The sequence below is a fragment of the Ammospiza nelsoni genome, chromosome 1 (genome assembly GCF_027579445.1).
Source record: "Ammospiza nelsoni isolate bAmmNel1 chromosome 1, bAmmNel1.pri, whole genome shotgun sequence".
NCBI lineage: Eukaryota > Metazoa > Chordata > Aves > Passeriformes > Passerellidae > Ammospiza > Ammospiza nelsoni.
This window is the reverse complement of record NC_080633.1, coordinates 119,555,485-119,578,704: the sequence shown is the minus strand read 5'-3', so window position 1 is coordinate 119,578,704 and position 23,220 is coordinate 119,555,485. Positions and strand designations below refer to the sequence as shown.

General features: G+C 37.3%; 1 protein-coding gene across 5 annotated transcripts in view; it reads right to left on the bottom strand.

The window, feature by feature from the left end:
* Positions 1 to 222: 222 nt before the first annotated feature.
* SGK3 (serum/glucocorticoid regulated kinase family member 3) overlaps positions 223 to 23,220 on the bottom strand; it is a 55,257-nt gene continuing 32,259 nt past the window's right edge. For 4 of the 5 annotated variants that reach the window (XM_059478590.1, XM_059478583.1, XM_059478597.1 and 1 more), the window contains exons 3-17: positions 21,647 to 21,730; positions 19,679 to 19,751; positions 16,811 to 16,886; positions 11,046 to 11,133; positions 9,123 to 9,172; positions 8,019 to 8,076; positions 7,157 to 7,240; positions 6,928 to 7,059; positions 5,630 to 5,742; positions 5,396 to 5,432; positions 5,197 to 5,283; positions 4,201 to 4,296; positions 3,210 to 3,365; positions 2,078 to 2,167; positions 223 to 1,617 (exon numbers count right to left, since the gene is read on the bottom strand). In XM_059478590.1, coding sequence (XP_059334573.1) covers positions 1,447 to 1,617; positions 2,078 to 2,167; positions 3,210 to 3,365; positions 4,201 to 4,296; positions 5,197 to 5,283; positions 5,396 to 5,432; positions 5,630 to 5,742; positions 6,928 to 7,059; positions 7,157 to 7,240; positions 8,019 to 8,076; positions 9,123 to 9,172; positions 11,046 to 11,133; positions 16,811 to 16,886; positions 19,679 to 19,751; positions 21,647 to 21,730 — 1,395 coding nt within the window. In that variant the 3' untranslated portion in view covers positions 223 to 1,446. The remainder of the gene's footprint in view (positions 1,618 to 2,077; positions 2,168 to 3,209; positions 3,366 to 4,200; positions 4,297 to 5,196; positions 5,284 to 5,395; positions 5,433 to 5,629; positions 5,743 to 6,927; positions 7,060 to 7,156; positions 7,241 to 8,018; positions 8,077 to 9,122; positions 9,173 to 11,045; positions 11,134 to 16,810; positions 16,887 to 19,678; positions 19,752 to 21,646; positions 21,731 to 23,220) is intronic. The other variant, XM_059478612.1, reaches the window with a different exon arrangement.

Here is a 23,220-nt window from a genome sequence, read left to right as displayed (position 1 = left end):
TTATGATTTGATACTCTCTCCCCCTAGGTTCACAATTCTTATCAGATCTGGACACTGTATATTTATTTTAGCTGTTTTGCCAAAACCAAGGTGACTTAGATACTGAAATTTATGTAATATTCATTCAATTTATGTGTCATTATGATGCATCAGTATCTAACCAGACTTCTCTCAAATCAAGGCATTTAACTGAATCTAATTGTGAACAAAAAACGCTGAACATTTTTGGAGTAACAGACAAAAATAAGTTGTTATTTACAAGTAATATATATAATAAAACTACTACCATTATATGCCTTTTATACACTGTAACTGCAGTCAATTTTTGCATTGTTTAAAAAAATTTCCTTAAACAGAAATTGTTCAGAATTATGTTTGTCCATACACGCGTATGTTATGAGAAATACGATAGCTTTTCACATTTTTTAAATTATCAGTGTAATTTACATTTTCCCCCCAATATCAAGTGAAGATTTTAAAATGGTGCAAACTGAAACACAAAGACAAGTAGCTATGAGCGCTGAAATACAATTAATTTGGAACATAAGAGTGTTTTAAACTACCAATCTGTGAGAAAAATCCCTAATATTTGGCATGATCATCTTACCACCCACCCCCAAAATGTCAAAGCTAATTGACTTACTTTTAAAGTAACCATGATTATTGCATATTAGATCTTTGGAGAAGCAGAGCTTTAACCAAAAATATTTTTAATGTAGTTGAAATATAGACATACTTAGCTTAGGGAAGAAAGAAAAGCAGAAGACGTAATAAGTATGTTATCAAATCAATCCAGTTAATTTTTTCTGTCCTTGCTTTGAGTAATCCCCCATACCTCAGATAATCCAGTTGAGTAAATGGATACTCCAGCAAGTACAAGAGCAACAATCCAGTTTTATGTGACCAAGTTTTCATTCTGAGGAAGTTCTTTAAGAATCTTGGTCCTTAACATGTATCATTTAAGTGCTGACAGGTAAACACATATTCCAAATTGCTAACAGGGAAAACATTTACCTTTTTTTAAACCAGGATATACAAAAGACAATTTGCATAGTTACAATTCAAGCACAAAGTCACTGTAAATAAGTACAAAAGCATTTATAAATTTACTAAATTTGCTGCTGTTTGTGCCGGTCAAATTAGATAGGTATGAATGTAAACTCGAAGGGATTGAGGAGAACAGTCAGTGTTTTTGCTTAAAAAATACATAGAGAATGCTTTTTAAAGGTTTTAAAAAATATTTTCTGCAGCAGGAACAAACAGTTCAAACCCCAAAGAAAGCCATCCAAAATGCCCAAATTCTTCCTATACAGCAGAGAAAGTTTGTTCATAGGTTTCAAACCTACATACAAGACGAGGCACTATTTACGCTATTTTGGAATGTGTCCATACCCTAACATTTCAGTCCAAGCCAAGACTTCCAAACCACTCTTTGCTTTTAAGTCCCTAGGAAAACCCATCTTCAGAAGGTGGTGCGTAAGAAAATCCAACAAATGCATCATCTGCCTCTAGGACACTGGCATTAACAATGTTGTAGTCAGAAGAAACACAAACTGAGTATGGGACCATTTCTTCTGTGAACACTGCATCAAAATTCCCAATATCATCTGGTCCAACCTAGAGAACAGAAGGATCTGTCAGTTATCAAATTAATACAGTGTTTTGAAGTTGTCCTTATCCTTGAGATTCCAAATTTAACTCTCAAAGCTATCTATTTTGTTGTTATATTCTATTGAAGTAAATAAATTTAAGGAAGCACATCACTCTGTCTCTGAAAATAGGTATTAAAAAGCTGGGGTTTTTTCATTGAGATTGGAGTTTTGACCAAACCCTATATTCTTAATGATCCAATAAACCTAAAAAAATATGAAAAAAGTGTCTCTTAGGGAGATTAGCTCAGTTGGTTAGAGCATGGTGCTAGGAGCACCAAGTTTATGGGTTCAGTCCCCATATGGGGCATTCATTTCAAAGCTGGACTTGATGATCCTTGTGGGTCCCTTTCAACTCAGAATATTCTGTGATGTGTGATCTGAGACGCAAACACTACCACCACCACCACCACTCCCCAGGCACCTACCACATTAGGATTAAATGGTGGTGGAATCTTCTTCTGAAGAAGATCAGTCCAGCTGAGAGATTCAAAGAATGGGTGCTTCTGAATTTCAAGCTGTAGCAAACAAAGATTTTAGATATTTCATAACTCCATCCTGTGCATTGTAGTAAACATTACTTCATACTACATGTACATAGGGAAGTTCTTATGTGCACGTCCTTATCAGTTTGTTTATTCACAATTTACTTTGCAATAGAAGTTGTAGTCGGCAAAAAACAGCAATTAAAATCTGTGAGACTGCCTCTATAAACAGTTTTCCTTATAAAATCATACTTTCTTCTTTTAAGCCCTAAAATCAACAACCCTGAAGTCTACTCCAGAACAAGAATGTCTTCTGTTGATATCTGTTCCTGCCTTAAAGTTTTGTTAGTTTTTGTAAAGCACATCACAGTCCGAGAAGCAGCTGCTTCAACAGCTCTGCAATATACTTACTATTCAAGAAGCAGCAAACAGCTATGCTAAATCCTTGCATCTCGCTCAGTTACAAGGTTCACAGACTAACATAAGGACTGCAAACCAAAGACTACAAAGATCCCACCCCTAATGGATGGAGGACATCCTCTAGATCATTCCTCATATCGCAGTTCTGAAGACGTGTAACTTTCTCACATCAACTTTTTGCGAACAAAGGTTTTGTTGCTACAGTGGGGAAATGTCTGCTGTGATTTTAAGGCTAAAAAAAAAGCTGCTGTTTGCATGGAACTAGTGTTCCTCTTCACCTGAAGACTGGTTTCCAAATTGTTAGTATTACCACAGGACAGCCTTTTCTTTTGATTATATCCCAATTTCACTATGAACAGTGAAACCTACTTCTGTGCACCTTAGCGACTGCTACACCAGCAAGTGTTTTTTCTTTGCTGGCAGGTACAGCAGCAACCAAGCTCAAAATACCCCACAACAATCATTGCTCTCTTATCCCAGCAACTTGCAGGGATAGACCCCACTGGTGTCTTTACTGAAGAAATAAAAAAGAGGAAAACAGAGACAGATGCAGCAATGCAGTTTCTATCTCCAACTATCAATCCTGCGCTGTGCACATTGATTTGGTGAGTCCCTTTAAGTGAAATAGGGCTTGATAAATTAGGACATTACTTACAAAGTCTTCCTTAGCTCCAAGTCTGCTTTGCCGATCTTTCTCCAAAAGTTCCTCCAGGATAGACCAGGCTGTAAGACTGATTCCTGGGCGCAAAACCAGGGGCTTATGAAGAATATTATCATACATCTCAGCAACATCACGGCAGTAAAAAGGAGGCTAAAAAAAAATACAAGTTCTACATTAACTTGAAGCCACATGCAACATTGTCTCATATATTAGGTATGATCAGTAAATGATTCTCTTAGACATGCAAGACTGCTAGCAGTGAAGCAGAAATCTCCTTTTTATGCACTGCTAACTTCTAATTCAGTCATCACCACTGCCAGAACTTTACACTTGATAACTTCCCACCACCCGCCTCCTCTACTCCTATTAGTGTTCTCACTAATAAGTAGCCATAGATGCCATCCAGCTTCAAAGCTCCCACTGAACTTTCCTGAAAAGAATCTGAGAATGGCAAAACAAATCCATCTCCCTATTTAAGGTCCTATGGGAAGAGACAGAACTCAAGAGAAGTAGAAGAACAGATTCTTACTGGAGTAATTACATATGACTAGAAGAAGTGTAGTAATATTTTTTTATTCTAATGCTGTCAAAAGCTAGGAGAAAACCTGGGATACCTAAGTAAAAGAAAAGTATTTTAATTTTATTTATTGCAATATTTGACAAAATTTTACTTATAAGTTGTTTTGGGGTTTTTTGTGTATTATCACTGTTGATTCAGTTTACTCTCACAGTCCCTCAAAGTGATCACTACTGATTTTGCTGATGTCTCCGATTTTGCTTTTCCATGAACTATCAGATACCAGGGGGCAATGTAAAATCCAAAAGAGAAAAATAAGTGCTATGTAAGTACAAGACAATCTGTTAATCTCCTTAAATGGAGTATTTCAATATTATGAAAAAGTTAACATCTTTAACAACACTCAAACGTTACTTCAAATAAAAGGGGAGAGGGGAGGAAAACAACCTTTACATATCAGGTACATACCAGCCCATAAAGCATTTCATAAAGAACTGCACCAAGGCACCACCAGTCTACTGTGTTGTCATAGGGCTGCTTTTTAATGACTTCTGGTGCAAGATACTGAAATGAATAAAAAAAAAGTTCTTTAGAGAATTAGACTAGCATGGATAAAACCTACAGTTTAGTCACTTCACAGTAAACACTTTCAAGAAAAGTTGCTTCCTAACAATCAAATGTTTCAGCTAAATACTACACCTCACAGTAAACACTTTCAAGAAAAGTTGCTTCCTAACAATCAAATGTTTCAGCTAAATACTACACCTCACAGTAAACACTTTCAAGAAAAGTTGCTTCCTAACAATCAAATGTTTCAGCTAAATACTACACCTCACTCATCTTTCACTGTATTCAAAGGTCTTTCCTGTAATTTAAAATATGTTTATCAAGTTACCAAAGTTTCTGTTACCAATCTTCTGTTTGGTGAATCCCTCATACGTGTTCAAGCCTTCTACATTCTGAGTTTTCCAGTGCAGTTTTCCCAGTAAAAAAACAGAGTCCAATAACTCAGTCAGGAAGTTCAAAGTTTTTTGCATATGCAACAATTTGATTGAGGCACAGATTAATTCCCTATAAACTTACTAAGAATCAATGGCAGGATATGGTAAGTAGATTCATACTGACAAATCTGTAGCAGCTGTTAGACAAGCTAATGGTTTTGTGTCTACCCAGCAGTTAGGAGACATGGAAGAAAACAGTATTTCAAAAAGGGTGGAAAAACAGAGAAAGGAAGAGATGAGTTAAGGCCATGTGGGTAGCAAGCAGCAGACACTGCATATTAGTAAGAAGAACAATTAATAGATGCATAGAGAGCTTGTCTTTGGGCTGGTTTCATCTTGTTCAAAGAATGCAAACCTCCCAGCAGTACAAAACACAGTATCTGACCTTCCAGCTACATGAATATTAACAGTGATCAACAGTCATTAATTGCTGATAAAAAACCCATGAAAGCTGTCAACATACTTCTGGGGTCCCACAGAACGTTGCAGTGGTATCAGAAGTTGCAATCCCTTCTTTACAAAGTCCAAAGTCTGTCAAGACAACATGACCCTGTTTAAGAAAGAGTGATAAGTTAAAAAGAGAACATGCTCAACATGTGAGTACACAGAAGTGTCAATTTTGTGAGAGAACACAGAAAACAGAAATAATCTTGCATACTTACTAGTGAATCTAGGAGAATGTTTTCTGGTTTTAAATCCCTATTAAAAAAGAAAAGGTAGTAAACCAAAACAGCAGTCACAAGTGCTTCAGAGGCAAGGGGTTTTATTACTCTTTAGCTGAAAGCTTGAAGTTTTTATGAAAGTGTTATGTTCAGGTTTCCTGTAAGATGATTTTAATTTGGTAATTTGTCCTATTTCGAATTTCAGCAGGACAAGGGTACTTTTCAGAAACTTACCTGTAGACTATATTTATGGAGTGTAAGTAGCCCAGTGCACTGGCTATTTCAGCAGCATAAAATCTGGCTCTGTGCTCAGGAAAGGAACGTTCTCTTTGTAAGTGAAAGAACAGCTGTAAATATGCAAATAGGAAATAAGAACATTACACAGACAAAACAAGTCAGGTTAATAACGTAATTTTACAGAGAAGAGTAATTTATTTTGCTGTCCACTTTTTTTTTTTTTTTAAGCACAATGAAATAGAATTGGTTTTTTTGCATGACATAGTCATTACTTTACTCTCTTCCCTGCTTCTCTTTTGTGGCTCAGATGGATAGGTAACTCAAACACATTCCCTTAAAACCAGGACTAGGCAAAAGGAGCTAGAGTAAATCACTAAGCTGTGAATAGAAGTTGGTAAGACTAAATCATGCAAGATTGCCTCCAAGGAGAATATATAACCTGGTGTCAAGTAAGTCATCTTTCATTTCTGAAAATGTGTGTATTCAAAGATCTGCATAATTATTTATAGAACTGTATTCTGAAATAACCTAGATGTAGATCATTGTGTGAGATGTATATTCCAAGCTCTCCACTACAGAGAATTGTCTAGCTGCAAATAATTTGAGAAGATACAGAAGTCTAGACAAATATGAAATCATAAACATACAGATTCAACTATAATACAAACTTCACTAGTAAAGACTTAAAGAAAAATGAAGTTTTCTGGTTTCTGCCTACAAAGTTCAGGAAAAATAAAAAGCCACCCCAGCCACCCTAGCTTTCCATTCAAATTTGAAAGATGCTTTGAACTCTATTTTAGTTTGCCTGAAACAATACAAAACTAAGTTCTGACCACAATTCAGGGCAAACCATAATACAGTCTAATTAAGGTATATTAGACAAGAGAAATGCCCATCTTGTTCCAACTCTGACACAATATAATAAATTCAGCTGTCAGTTTCCTTTCTTCCCTTTTTGAAATATCAGCATCTCAGTTAATGCACATGCAAGAGGAAGCCAGTGTTCCATGGTGAAAAATGTAAACATAAGATTAATTTATAATTAAAGTAATTTTATGTAACTGTAAAATACAGTATTTGTATCTGAGAAGCATGAATAAATTTGGATTGAAGTTGTCAATAAAACAGGAACAGGGTTCAAATAGCTACAGAAGTCTGTAGCAACAGCAGATTACAATAGAATTTTCAAAATTGGGAGAATGTGGATCACAGCCCATTGTAAAGAATCACTTCACTCCTCCCACCTAGAATTAGCAGAATAGACAGACTACAATGCAAACAAAACCACCATATACCTCTCCTCCATTAACAAAATCCAGGACAAAGTAAAGCTTTTCTGTTGTTTGGAATGAGTAATGTAGTCCAACCAAAAATGGATGTTTCACATTTTTCAAAAGCACATTACGTTCAGCCATAATATGTTTTTGCTGCAAGAAGTAAGAGATCAATAAGTAAACAGGAATGATTTTGTAATTAAGGGAAAAAACAAGGGAGGTGGGTGGAAAAAAGACTATTTCTCTTAACCTCTTTCCTATTGAGAACAATTTTTTTCTGTAACACTTTGACAGCGTAGTATTTCCCATCCAGTTTTCGTTTTGCAAGAAGAACCTGTGAAATTCAAAAGAAAAGGAAGAAATTTGATTGTTGCAGTTCACATACTATGGGTAATATTTTGTCATTTTGGCCTAACTGGAAGGGGTTCATGCTATTTTTTTCACAATACAGTTTCTTTGCTTTTAATACAGTCAGTCAGCAATGTAGTTGCCAATAGAGTAAGCTTAAGTTCAGTAAAAACTGATCACAACCGTGGTATCACGAAAGATTTAATTGTAACATTTGTTTTCCATGACCTGCTAAATCTCTATCAAAATTAATTTCAGCTTTTTGGGGATAAATTGCAAAGATAATGGAATGAAAAACCACAACACAAAAAATAATTTGGAAATGAAGATTTCAAAAGGGATTTTTCTTGGCATCTTTGTAAAATATCAATACTTAAGTCACTTTTCAATGTGCTGTTGCTCACACTGCTCCACAGAATCAGAGGTTTCACAAAATAGTCCCTGACAACAAGAGGAAAAGCACAATTTGTACTCCAGCTGCTGCATAAGCAGAGGAGTACCTCCCTTCCTCCCTGGGGGAAACAGAGGATCCCAACTACCCCTAATGAGAAAGGGAAAATCTCCCTTTTTTGAGTCCCAACAAGTGGCTGAGGCAGCAGGGAAAAAATGGCAGGGCCACAAATCATCAGCAATGAGGACCCTACAGAACAGTTTATGGGCCACCCTAGAGCAACACCACTTCTGGAACCTCTGGCCAAGTCACTGTGCATGAGAAACCAGAGAGCATCCTTGCACCACCATAAGACACAGGAATAAAAGCTCACCTTGCCAAAGCTGCCTTTCCCAATAACTTTCAGGAAATCAAAGTCTGTTGGTTTAGCACTGAAAGATATTTAGGAAGGAGACAGGTCATCTGGGTAGAAATGACAATCCTTATAGCTGTACAGCAGTGTAGTGCAGCACCCTCCTTTTCTTTGTTCCACCCAGCACTGCTTCTGCAGACCTGTCCTCAGACACAACTCTTCATTTTGCAATTCTATTTTCCTCTAGGGAAAGTGTTCAAGTTGCATCCTCTGAGTTTATTTTATTTACTAAGTTTAACCTTTTGATGTAAATGAAAGGTAAGACCATTCTTTCATTCTCCATGGTCTAGTTTTTCATAATTTTTAAGTCTCAATTTCCCCATGATGTCTCCTGGAGCTTATTTCCAGTGGTCCAAATGGATTCTAAAGCTTACATGAGGAAAGGAAGGACCAAGTTTGTTATCTGTTCCCTCTTATTTGTTCCTTTCTTCTCTCCACCAAATCCTCCCTTGTTTTAAATTTCAGTAAGAGGAGGGAGGTCCTAACACCTGCCTCTTGGTGTTTGCATGAATTCGCTCTCAGTTTTTCCATTTCCCACATCACCACTCCTTTCAGTTTTTCCCAGGATTCCCTTACTCTTTCCTGAATACAATTCTGTCAGCAAAACAATTATCTGTGTTTTCAAATTGCAAAACAAGTTACATCACCATACACCTCGCTTATTTATTGCCCCCGAAGGGAAGGACTCTTGTATTTCATTTCTTACTGCAATCTATTAACCACTTCCTCCTGCTAGCCCAGAACAAATCTGTGAGGAAAGCAAAACCAAAATAACAGTCATCTCCCAGAGGAGAAAAGCAGATTCACACAGAACTGAGAACAGAAACTCTGCAGAAAACACCAAACAGAGACACAAGTTACCAGTGCAGTAACTGGGTCATAGCACCAACGAGGCAAGCTGCTCCTTTGGCATGCAATAAACCAAACTTGTTTTCAGAAGCTGTGGGGCCACTCCCCAGGTCAGTCTAACTTTACAGGTTTTCAAATTAATTTTAATCCCATTTAATTAAGTTTTAAATTTACATTAAATTGAATTACATTAAATTCAATTTAATTGAAACCTACTGAGGATTTCCAGATGGTCCCAGGTTGATATTCTGTGAGGTAGAATTTAACTGTTGGGAGAAACAAAGAGGTATACTTGTAATACTTTTTCTTTTCTCTTATCTTTCAACCAATCCTAGTTTCAAAATGCTCTACTGATCTGCTCAATCCATACTTTACACTTGTTACATTAAAATTTTAAAGAGATCTAACATCTAGATTGGGAACTGAAATACCTGGCCATCATCACCTTGTCACAAATTCTTTCTACACACATCCTGTTCCAAGATGAAGGTAATAAAATATCTGTGTTCATTCAGAGAGGAAAAGATCAGAAATAAATATTGAAGGGTATTTCAATAAACAGCTTGTTCCTCATTCAGAACTTAACCCTTTCTGTACTTGCTTCATTAACATATTTCCTACCTTTTAATCCAAATTCTTCAAGATCTTACTAATACAATAATTTTAAACCCACACTGTTTACTTAAGAGTAATTAATGAAAGACACAGTGCTTTTAAAAACATGGAAGTGAACATTCTTTCAACCCCAACAAAAACATTACCAACCTTTTCTATCCTGACATTAAAGGTTAAATAACTCAATTCCTGGAATTCCATGAATCCTACTGGTACACACCCAGGCAGAATTTGTAAATTACAGGGAGCAGAGGAAGCCACTGTCATTTAGGTGGTTTTCTCCATTTTGTTTTTGATTTAGAAAAGTGGTATTTTTACTCTCATTGTGATTCTGGAATTCATCAGAGAAGAATAAACTGCACACAAATACAAGTTACCTGGGGACAGGCTGCCAGGCAGCACAAAGCAGTACTTCAGAAGTGGAAAATGGTCTGACAGCAGCACTGGATGCCACTACTGACTGAAATGAGCCAGTGGTGCTGGAGGGTTTTGAAAGAGCTACTGTAAAAAAGACTTTTTATTTTTAAGGCTTTTTTTTTGTTTCTTGTTGTTTGGCTTCATCATTTACAGTAACCATAAGGTGAATTTTCCACCAAAAATATGGGGTCCAGGCCATTATGCAGTGGCTCTCTTTTTGGAATTTGTTGTAGGCCAACACATCATTAATTTTCCAGAGATGGTTTATATCATTCCACATTACTTAAAATACCTTTCACAGGAGGAGGAAACTGGTATCTTAAACTAGTGACTTTAAAATGAAACTTTCAGAACACACTAAATCTCCCATGGATCACAAACAAACTGAAACAAATCTTAAATCTTTAACAGGGGCTGAATAAGAAAAGAAGTGCTAATATCACATCTTTATGCCAAGTAGTAAGTAATAGAGAGGACAAGCTTAATATGGCACTTCTGCCTTCCTAGAAATACTCCTTTTTTCAAACAGCACTGTTTCTGGAGGCTGCAAACTAATTTTCAGAGAATATATCCAGCTATATAGTGGCTTTCTTGACAAAAGAAACAAAAAAGACCTCACACAGTGTTATATATGAAATGAAATGAAATTAAATCCATCCTTCCTCCTAAGTGAATTTTAGAAAGATTGCATTTTTTCCCCCTAAGAGAATTCTATTTCTCCCCATCTTTAAAAAAGAAGAACACACAAGCAAACAAAAAGACAATTAAACATTCAATCTCCCCTTCTCCTTGCCAGATGTTCTTAGCAAGAGCTTTTGAACAGACTGCAAAAACTCTGGCAGCTAAGCTATGACTAAAGCAGTGTTTCTTTAACCCATATAGTAAGGGGGGAAAGCAAGACAAAGCCAGCAATCACTTTTACTCCTCTCTGCAGTTCACACCTGACAGAAAAATAGCTTACAGCCCACAGTGGAACTGAGTTGTTTAAAAGAACAGGGAGGGGATTTATTGCAAAGTGTACCAGCAGTTTTCAGTAAATAATATAGCTAAGAAGATTGCCCTCAAGTAGCTAAAATTTAGAAGACTGTTCTACTTCTGTTTTATTACCTTCCGACTGCTCCTTTCATCTTCATCCTCAGATGGATCTGACTGGTGTTTTGGGTTATCCATCTGAAGAAATGCTCTGACATCTGGGCTAGAAACACAGTTAACTTCATTAGCACATCAATAATCTGCATGATTTTCAGCCATAAACACAGAGCATAGGACTGAACAGCAGCATACAGAGGAGTTACTCATCATTAAGTTTTATATTTAAGTTCTGGTAATTAAGAACTGTGTACAAGCAATACTTTGTTTTACAGCAACATAATTCAACTGCCAAGTGTGTTATACAGCACAAACCTTTTCACTTGCAAAAACCTGACATGTTAAAGTATATGTATATAAAGACTTCAGAAGGAAACCCTGCAGAACTGCATTTAAAGATAATTATCAGAAGAAAGCATGAGTTCTAACTGGCTAGCAGACACCAAGAAACCAACTTTCTTCCCAAAAACCAAAGAGTTTAAATTTTTGCTTTGTAAAATGAACTGAATTGTCCAATACAACAGGGAATGAAATACTTCATCTGTATCCCAAGGGAAGACATGTGTTCCAAGAGATACATAGCAGTAACGTTCCTCTCCCCATTCACTTTAAAGCAGAAGATGGTGATCCTGTATTCAGAATTCCTTCTGGCTGGACACTGTCAAAACAGTGTTCAGAAATCCTTTCAATCAGCTGCAGGACACAACTGCTTCAGGAATTAGTGACAGACCTCCCACAGTACCTAAAGAGATGCATTTTATCTTCAGCAGCATTTTCAAGCTCTGTCTTGGTGGGGCTGGGGACAGGGACTAAGAGAAAGGTGGGGAGTAAGAGAATTCCAAAAATTTCTTCTTCCAGAAAGAAAGGCTTGTCCAACAGATCAAAAGAATGAACTTACTGAACCATAGCACAGTGCAAGAATAATGAAATACAACTGAGGAAAAATTAATTCCTAAAAAGATGGGTATTGTGTATATCCTGTATAAATCACTTCAAGAGATCATTTGAATCTTTCAAGTTCCTTCAGTTCACTAAAAGGCAACCTTCTTATCAAGGAATAAATCTTTCCTGCATTTCAGAGACAAAGTTGTTTGAGAAGGACTCAGGGCAGTCACTGATAGGAAACTCCAGATGGGCCATTCAGTACAATAAAGGCACTAGCTTACTATGGAGCTGCTCTTTTAATCTGTCCCTAGAATATATAAAATAGGGTAATTTTAAGTAAGAAACAAATGTGCTCCCTATTTTCAATCCATTCACCCTCCATCTGATCAGTGAGGATCAGAAGTAAGAGATGAGCAGTTTCTGACACTTCTCCAGCTCCTGTGATTTCCTGTCAGCACTACTGAACCTACCTCATATCCTAGGCTATCTGAGCCTCCCAGTTTTCATCACCTACATTCTGTGTTCCTAAGTCCTATTTGAAATATGTTTCAGTTACCTTCAGCCTTTCATGTTTAAAGCACAGCAACAAGACTGTTCACATAATTTCCCATCATTATTTCAGTTTAATACTTCCCATTTTATATGAGCTCCAAATTCTGATCTATTTCAGCATCTCTCTTGTATCCTGAGGCCAGGAAGACAAAAATCACAGTGACAAAAAAAGACAAAAAAACACTGTAGTAATATTGGTGCAACAATGACACAACAATTTAAATTTCAGAACATTTGGATATCATAAAATCAAGAATAAAAAGTTATGGTTAATGCTTTTCACAAGAGAGAAAAACAGAAACAGACCTTTATTACCTTTCGGTATTAATTATTCTGGACAACTGGCAGATTAAATAGACCATGTTGTCATACATCCAAATAGTTACTATAGTAACTTTGTTCATGACTGAATTCACAGCAGGAAAAACATAAAAATATCAATTCACAGGAAAAGGCTGCTGTACAGTTGCAGGGTATCCCACAACTCCACAACAGCCAGAATTGTAACTGATGTTACAGTGTTCACGTTTGCAGTTCAAAAAGCACTGCAAAGAACTACTGATTAAAAATTTTAAAAAATTATGTACCATTTTCTTAGGCAAGACTGCAGCATGTTATGCAAAATGCTATACAGATTGATATGACTTTTATGCTATTAACTCACACAGATTAACTCAATGTATTAAGAATACATGGAAACTATTCCTAAAATAACCTCACCTATGAAATCAAAAGGGTTGAGAAAACCACTTCAAAAGGGATACTCAGTATACATTGTACATATACTACCAGCAAAAGTTGGTTTTGTCTGGATTTTTATGATTGACTGAATAAATTTATTTTGTGGATTATCTCTGAAACACACAAAAGAATGTCAAGCTCTGCTTAATACTGTTGCTTATGTAATAGTCATTCTGCATTAGTTTTCCTGCAAAAACAATATAATACCACGCAAAAATTTTGGATGCACGCAGAAATATGAACAAACCCAAAAGGTCACACAAATTTTGAAGCAAATCGGTAAAATTAATAGCCACTGACCAGAAACTTAACATTTAAGACACACTGTATTTAAGTAACAGTGTCCAACTCCTCCCTCTTCTTACCAAATTTTCTTAAAAAGTTAACCACTTTTACCTTTCTTTCAGAAAGCGAGGTTCAAAAAGCCCTAATACAATAAAGCACAGTAACACTTTAAAAGAGGACAGTAACATAGTGCAAAGTTTGCTTTCCCCAGCATGGACTGCAAGATTCTACAATTCAGGGGTTTCACATTTACTTTTATATTCATCAGATTTTGAAATCAGAGAAAAACTGTGACTGATTTTCTTCTAAGGAACACATTCAGACCCTGCTTCTCACTTAAAGAACTGATAACTCATTTCCCCACAGGTTGCAGAGTATTGTCATCCTTGAGTTCTCCAAGTGTTATGCAAATGTTCTCATTCTCATTAAAGAGCTACTTTGGACTATTTAAAAATAACTGCATTATATCTTTAATGCATCCTCTATTATACAGTTTTTCAAACAGGTTTTCTTTGGACATGTTCTGATAGACAGCAATTAAATGCATTAATACTTCAGTGAAGGCCTACATTTGAGGGGGTGAGCAGCCCACTTGCAGGAGCTGTGCAGTGTTTTAGGGAGGCTCCCAGTGCTCACTAGGAACAAACTCCCAGCTCCTATTAAGGACAGCAGTCAGCGAGGGGGACACATTGTCAGGCCTCTATCCTTTCTGCCCTTTCTATCCCCACCTTTTCTTGGAACATCTGCATTCCACCTGTGAGAGCAAGCTGTCTATCACAGTAAATTTGAGGCAATGCAGCTTGAAGCCCATCTTAATTCCCAATCTGGACTAAGCCAGTGATCTCACCCTGTATTCCACCTGGCAGTGACTGCAGGAAAAACTGTCACAGGGTCTGTCTCTAAGCACTCCAATTCACCTTAGGCTTTTCTTGCATTTTTTATTGAGCAAAAAGGTCTGGCTTTGATACAATATTCAAGAAATGTGTCAGACCCAAGGAAAAAAAAATCCACTGATGCAAAATAAGAACACAGCGCTGCATGTTTCAAAGAATAATGTAAATATGACCATCTTGGACACACTGAATCTGACATTTTTGCTTTTCACTTCAGATGTTCAGGTGCGTTCCCATCCTTAGAAATGAGAACATACTGAATCATCCTTAAGCTTTTAGTGAAACAATTCTCCTAAGCAGGACTTAAAATATATGACATGCTGACATTAGTTTTAATGCTTAAAAGATGCCATGGAAGGTGAATTTCCTAATGGTTCTGTGAGGATACACAACCCACTAAGTCTTCTTTGCACATCACTAACTTTACATAAGTTTTTTGACCTAGTTTCAAATTTAATTAGCACATTAAAGCAAAACTAAGAAAGCAAGGATGGACTAACTGTGAAGACTCAGTCACCACAAATCGCTTGAGTAGCTTCCATCAGATTTTATAAAAAATTCCAAGAACCAAGATCAAAGATTTGGTATTTCTTCTATAACAACATTCACTGGCACAACAGAAAAGGTGACAGATTAGATAATTATAAATATGATTTGTTGCAATGCAACACTGCAAAAAGTAAAAAGTCACTTCAGAAAAACAATCACCTTGCAGTGATTAAAAGAGAAACAACACAGAAATTACTACAAAATTAAATGCTTTTGCACTGAACTGTGGATTAAAAGCGGTGTACAGCTTTTTCTCCTGCTTAATGCAGTATTTCTTTAAGGGTGGGGTAGAGGAGAATAGTAAAAGACAAACTTTGGTCTCTATTTACTGTTTTTATTGTAGAACTCTGTTTAATAAGCTTATTATTGAACACATTCATCAGCACCAAACACTATCAGGCCTATTTCTTAACCCTAGTTAAAGTTAGTTTAATGGATCAGGCAAGTTAAGTGCCATATTAAAGAATATTGGTTCTTCTACAGTCACATTCAAGCATCAAACAATTTTAAAAGCTCACAAAAATTTAGGAAGGCAGGTGGATTTGAGGTTTGATGACTTTTTCTTTTTTTAAGCACACCATTTTATTCTGTCCATGACAAAAACAAAAGTACCATTTTACCTCTGGAGAAAAAATACTGTATGTTTTGAAACAAAAATATTTGGTAGTTGGATATATTGAGAGCCAGAGGAGGAGACTGGCCTAAATAAACCAGTATCCTTTCCCAATGAAACAAAACAGATTGATTTTCAGTAATTTGTTATATTAAAGTGCTTTTTATTATTTCCCAAAGAATAGTACCATGAACAAAAACCTCATAGTGTTTGCTCTGGTGGAAAGGTATCCTTCCATAAAGACTTTGTTACTAATTATTTTTTCACTAATCAAAGGAAGTATATTTAAAGTGCTCCTATTTTTATTTTTCTAGAAAGGAAAGAAAGTGCATATTTCAGGCTGACAGGACATTAAATAGTTCATTTGTTGTGAAAAAAGAAAATCTGACTGCATGCTGCAAACTGCAGTGATATTCTGTTAGAGTTACTTTTTTCCTGTGGGAAATAGGCAATTTCACAGGCTGTACAAATAGGCTAATTAAACAAAGCATATTTATTAAAGACATTTCCTCAACACTAAAGCTAAGCATAGAGCTTTACCATTTTACCAGTTCAGGAAATCTAGAAAGCTGCATGGACTTAGCTGAAACTGATTACAGCTTTGGACTGAAAGAACGTGCCTGTTTGCCCTGCAGTGAGTTCATGCACAAAGTGCTGCTCTCCAGATTTAACTGGAGCTGACTCTGTCCTAGCACCACCTTCCATTCACCACTGGTAGTGGTGAACACACCTGCAGTTCCTCTGCTGGGAAGAGTTTAGGCACAAGTTTATCCATCATTTCCTTTAGGCAGCTCAGCTTGGCTGTCCCAAACCACCTCAGGAAGCCAATTAAGGCACTTGGTTACCGTGCTTTAAACATGAACTGCCCTTAACAAGAAAAGGACGCAGGCAGTGACTGACTGCCAGCAACACAGCAGCAGGTGACAGCAGGGCTCTCAAACAGTACAGCCACTAGCAAAACAAACACCTGCCCAGCACAGCAGCAGTGTACAGTGGAATCTCCACCCCTGGAATTAAGATCAGTTAATCGCCTGCAAATTGATCTGTAGGTTGCTTTTCAGAAAACAAAAACACTTTCCTACTCCTCAGTCTGTAGATTTTTCCTGAATGGATGGCCATATATAGTGTTTTTTTTATACTGAAGAGCTCTGAACAGGTAAAATACATTTTCTGGTTAAATACTAATTTGCAATTTTGTATTTAACATATCTTTTCATCTCATGTCTTTTCAACAGCCCTTATAAAACAGAAATGAAACTACTTACTGGTTGCATAGCTCTGGCTGTCTAACTAAATTTTGAATGAATTCATTCAGTCCTGCTCTTCTCTGCTTAATAAAATCTGAAAAAAACAGATTTATTAGAATCATCAGTCAGCTTATTAGAATCATCAGTCAGCTTATTTTCTTATTCAGGTTTTTTAGGATTTAAAACAGCAGTTAAAAGGAGACTGGCCCATGACTAATTTAGAACAGGATTGGTTCTACATATGAAAACTGCAAGCTTTAAACATTCAACTGAGCTGAGAGAATAAATTTCAGCGTCTCTGTAACGCAACTTAAAAATGTTGAAAGCCAGGTGGATTAGAAGTGCCACCCTAGAACAATGTGTAACTGCAGTGAAGGCTGCACGGTGAGCCCTACAGCACCTGATTCCACAGAAACAAAAACCCCAAGAAGCCACAGGCAAAACCTGCCATCAGTTACACAAGTCAAGTTTTTACATGAACAGTCCCACCAAGCAGCATATTTCCATAATATATGTATGGCAGGGGGAAAATTGCACAATTCATCCTGCCAGCAGGCACTCAGATAAAGCCATCGAAGATAACAAAATAAAATACTTTCCTTTAGATTTTGGACATCATCTCCAACATTAAAAAAAGATAATCCTCAGAATCCCTTCCCTTGTCTAAAGCTTAAGACATGTAACTATTCTGTAGTAACATGGAAAGACACATAAAGGATTTGGAATAGAAATTGAGTTCTAACATAAAATAAAGCGTAAAATGGAATAATCCTATCCTTCATTCACTCATATCAACAAAAATTTGTATGGAAAAAAGAATATTTCACTCCAGCACTAACTTTTAAGGCATTTCAATGACTGTTATATCCAGATTACTGACAATTATTAAAATTTTAAGTTTTAATTAACAGCTGTACTTAAAATTTTAAGAAAAATGTCCATATTTTTCAGGGATATAATCCCTGAACCCTTCCTAGGGTATTTAATTACTGACAAATTACTGACATCTAACAGAAAAATAAATTTGCATACAGATATTATGGGAGTGAAAAACATCAGCAGTTTCAGTGTGGCAGATGTACAGTGTCATCAGTCACTCTAAGCCTACAGGGCTATCCATGCTGGTGAAGATAAAACACCTGTAACATCTGAAATTTTCAGGTTCTATATTCTGATTAGTTTCTGTTCCATTTTTTTCAAGTTAAAACAAGATTAATTTTAAAATAACCTAAGTGCCAATAAAATTGAAGCATTTAAATGACAATTTAAATGACAGTATTTTTGGTAGTTTTGGGTAAAAGGATGTAAAGGTCTCACTCTGCTGTATTTCAATGCAATAGTACAATGCTGCATACCCATGGATGGATTACAGAAGTAAAATACCTTTTCAATATTTGTAAAATATGTAGCTTGTTTCAGGAGCCAGCAGAAACATTACATCAAAGCTTCAATAAATCAGTGTTAAGAAAAAGAATTATTTACATAAGCATCATGGCTCCATCTCCACCCTGCCTCCCAGCAAGAAACATCTTGAGAACTATTTGGTTTCTCATGCTTCAAGGATTTCAGCGTAGTTCACGGAAATTTGAAACAAGTTTGAGGACTTTGTTTTACATATATAATTTTAATAAAGTTTTAGTTGAGGTTTTTTCCCCCTTTAAAACTTCAGTTTCCTAAATTTGGCTCCAAGAAATCCACCTGCATATTTGCCTGTACAGCAAACCAGACTGCATGGCATTCTCTGGTCTTCAGCCACCTCTGAGAATCCCAAGGTCAGAGAAAAGGAACCAGAACTAAACAAAAAGTCCCTGTAGACAAAATACATGTAGAACTTTTGGCAATCGTTTACATCTTTATCAGAAGAGAACATCAGAGCTTGGATACTTGTATTTGATTATTCTAATAAAAAATAAAACAGTACTTCACATGAGGATCCAGATGATTAACTGCAACTGCCAAAAAACTAGGTTTGTTTGTCAGAACTTTAAAAAACCCAAACATACACATCCTAAGAGTTCAACAGCTTTGGATCAATTTGTTCCTCAGCAAAGGAGAAAATGAACAGTTGAAACAGGTGCAGGAGGAGATGAAACTACAGTCCGACCACATCAGCAAGCCAGGGGAGGGCAGGAGGGGTCCAAAGGGAAAAACCTGAAGTGAAAATGGCTTGAATGAATTGTACAAACACACAGAGCAATGGCCTGGCCTTCCTATTTGCCTTCTTATTAATTCATCCATGGTGCCACCCAGGTTACTTCAAGGGAATTTTCAAGTGACTTTCATTTGTATTTCACTGTGTACAGAGCAAGCTAAATGGCCACCTATCACTGGTATGTCACACACATCACGTTCATATCAGACAAGCTTCCTGTTGTTGTTCCACTTATAGAAGAAGTTCGTTTTCACCTGAACTGTATATGGAAGCACATTTAGATACAGAGAGGTCAAAAGTCCTCAAAGATAAATCCTTGAGTTATTTCATTTTCCAGGGAAAATGAACATGTGAGGCATGTAACACAAAGAAAGTTCAAAATGGACTACGCATAATGCTAAGGAAGAGTTTGAGGTTTGGCTTTTGCTTTTATAGGAGAGAGGTCCCATGTGACAGTTCAGAATGAGAATCCTGAATATGGGAGGGCTGGGAGGAGCTATAGCCTTCACTGCAAGAGAGGCACTGGGCGACCAAGCAATGCCTCGTTCACAATCACAAGGTAAAACACCTACCCACGCTAGTTCCTGCTCTTGACTGAAGCATGACTAAACTTTGCTTTAGTCACTGTTTTGAGGGCCGCTGCAAAACTCATCTAAGACAGCTTCTTGTAGGCTGGAATAGATCAATTTTCATATAAAGAAACTGACAAAATGAATAACAAGATGATGACATACCAGGATCAAAATTATCTCCAAATATTCTTTTAGCTGGAATCTTCAGGTTCATGGTGGGAAATTGCTTCTTTAGCTGAAAACAAAACACATAAAATTGGATTGTGCTTAGACATTAAAGTACCTAGAAATAATTGCACTTTGTTTGTTTTCTGATGAACAGGTTGAACACCTGATTATTAGTAATTCTGCTCCGCTGTGCCATTTCCTCTGCTCATACACAAGGGGAAAAAAACATACCCAGAACAATCTGTACTCAGTTTGTTTGCAATAGGCATATCCTTTTAAATTCAAAGGCCATCTCATCTTCATTTTACAGACTACTAGAGCAATAGTGCAAAATTATTTGCCCCAGGTTATAAAACCAAATTTCAATGTTCTTTTTGTTTTTCTTCCTTCCTCCATCAATTCTTTACCTCTTTTGGGTTTGTTTTTCTTTTATTTGCTTGCCTGCACAGAGCTCTATGCATGAGGTTTATGATGGGATACAGGGGATACAGGCATCTGGGTTTTGTCCAAATTACATTCTTTAAGCTTTAGAAATCACAGGTGGTCTACCCCTACATCAAAATTACAAGTAGATGAACAGTCTATTTTAGGATCCTGCACTTGATAATTCAATTATTATTTCACTTGACAAACTGACCAGAAGATCGTACACAACAACAGTGAATTGCATATTAAGAAAACCCCAAACCTGGCACTAATCAAGCCTCAACTACATTTACTTCATCTTCAAGTGCTCCAGAAGAACAATTTTACTCTCATCCTTTTTAAGAGAGTAGTTTTCTAATACAGTAGCTGGCAATTCTTCCCTTAGCAACACCAGTATTTCTTTCAGTTAGCAGCACGAGATCTTTTTGGTGTATATATTGTACAAATTTCTGAACAAAAACTGGAGTAAATGTCCTCCTAGTTATGCTTCCCCAGGACCTCACCTCTGCCCATTTTAGAGAGACCAGGGCTGAACAAACTTCAGCAGAGCAAGGCCAATTCTAATGGCAAGAGAACACGGCAACAGGATCACCAACATTCCCTAGGAAAGGAGGATTTTCTGTTTTCACATCCCTTACAGGTTTATCGCTGCAAGATGCAGGCAAAGCATAGCATGGGGAATCCGGGGGCATTTCAGCTCAAACATTTCCAAGCTCACAGCCTGTGTTTGAAGACCACTGCCACATGCAAATCCATGCACAGGGAGGCAGGAGAGAGAAGGCCTGACTATCTCCCAGAGAGACAGTGGAAAGGAAGGCACAAATAAGCAGCTGGTAATACTTTAGTATGGGAATCAGAGGGGAATTATTTCCTCTTTTGTTAAAGCAAAAATTGTGGTCTCTAAACACAAAAAACTGCAGGAAAGTATGGGCACAGTACACATAACTCATACTCACATCTGAACAAGTATTTATCCCACTTGCCCACTACACAAAAACCCTCTTCTAGCAACAAACACAAGAAATCCATACTTAGTTGCTGAAGGGGGCTATTTTTTTTTGGAACACAGACCACATTTTTTTGTGCAAAGAATCATACCTGCTCTGAAACTGCAGGTGTGAACTGCCATCAATGACTGACTACAAAATTTCTATTAAGAAACAAGGATTTGGTCATTGCTTTCAGTACTTCAAAGAAAAACACTTCCTTAGGAGGAATGCATCTATCTAGCTGTTTTGTGGGTTTTGTATCATGAACAAAAGCACATTTTATATGTTTTGACAACAACTAAGCTGCAAGTTTCATTGAGCTATGATGCCAAGGAACTATAAAAAACCGTGACAAATAAGTGGATTTTGAGTCTGAAATTCAAACAAACCCAAGTTTAAAAAACCCACTCCATCATCTTCTTTAATTAGACTCCTATGGTTATTAAATGTTGACTCAAACTCCTCAAGAGGGGATTAACTCAAACCATAACACTGCAAGTGTTACTCTGCTATTCTGGCATGATTTCATAACTTGCTTTTTGCTTACCGTGTTGTAGAGTTTATCAAACTCCGCATACCGTCGAAAGACAAACCACTCATTTCTGCCAACAGAGACCAACACTTTGTAAACCTGGAGGAACAAGGACAGTGTTATGGCCCACAAAGCTTAGTAAAACTTCTCAGGTTTAATCTCATGGTGAAAGTAAGGGCAGGTTGTTAAATTTATTGTGTAAATGCACTTATCAAACCATGTATTTCTTATAGCTAAGTCACACAGACATCAACAGAAATTATTAAAAGAACAACTAAAAGAATCTGATACTTTGCAGAAAATTTTTTAAACACCAGGTAAGTGAAAACTAACACCAAAATTGATTTAGTGGAGTTTCATAAATCAGTTGCTATCCAAAAAGAGCACCTGACCATCAGATAGTCTGTTAAAATTTAATATGAAATTTGTTAACAACTCAATAATTCATAATAAAGATGAATACTAGAGAAGCAAAGCATTTAAAATTACCGAAGACTGCCTTCACCAAAACCTAAAGAGAAAGTACATATGGAAGGTATGAAGATAACTGTTCATTTGAACACCTTGAATACAGAAGAACCCTGGCTGATGGCACAATTGTTCAGGGAGGAAGAAGTGGTGCTGTGGCTGAAATACAGCCTATTAAACATAATACACAGCACTGTGATGAAGGGAGGTATAGCTGGAACCCACTGCACACTTCAGGCCTTTCAAAGGCCATGCCACAGAGGACTTCAGTAACTAGACAGATTGTCAGTCCCTGGATTCACGAACCTGGCTGGCAGCTGTGTGTCCAGCAGGCTTCTCCTGTCTCTCAGGCAATAGCTGTCTTCACTTCTCTACTTTCTTGTACTTCCAGAAGGAGCTCAGCTATTCCTTCAGGGAGGAGGATGGGCACAGCAAGGAAATGAGTGCAGAGTGCTGCTAATTCCCAGTGCAGACTACTGGACCAATGCCCCAGCCTCCATTCTGCCCTGCAGCAGCACCTTGGCTCCCTCTCTAACTCCCACAGTGCAAGTGGCAGCCACCACCATCGGCTCCTCAGCCTGAGGGCTGCAGTCAGGCTCTGCTAACTGCTCACATAAGCTGTTCTCAGTTCCTGGCCCTGGGGAGCACAGGAAGCTGAATGGAAGCATCCAGCAGAATGCTGATGAGACTTTCTAAGAAAACCCACTTTGCCTCATGCTGCTAAACAAGTGTTAGCATAAAACCAACCCACTCCCCCTCTAGAGCCTCCCTACGCTGTAGGCAGCAAAAGCTTCAGCTGCAAAACTTGAGCACTGTCCTTGTGAACTGGGTCACTTATACAGCAATCAAATCCTGCAAGCAGTGTTCCATCACAAAACACCTCTGCTCCCCATGACTGCAGGGCACATCAATGCCAACACACTTGAGCAGAGGGCCAAGGCAGCTGGGCAGAAGCACAGAGAGCAGAGTGCACAGGCAAGCAGAACTCAGGATACGAGATGATATCCACCTCCTTGGCAACCGCTAAATTTAAACAGTTTTGTTCTCAGAGTAGCTGCAGAACAATGACACAATCAACATTTTTTACACAAGAGAGCATAGAAAAACCTGTATGAGGTCAT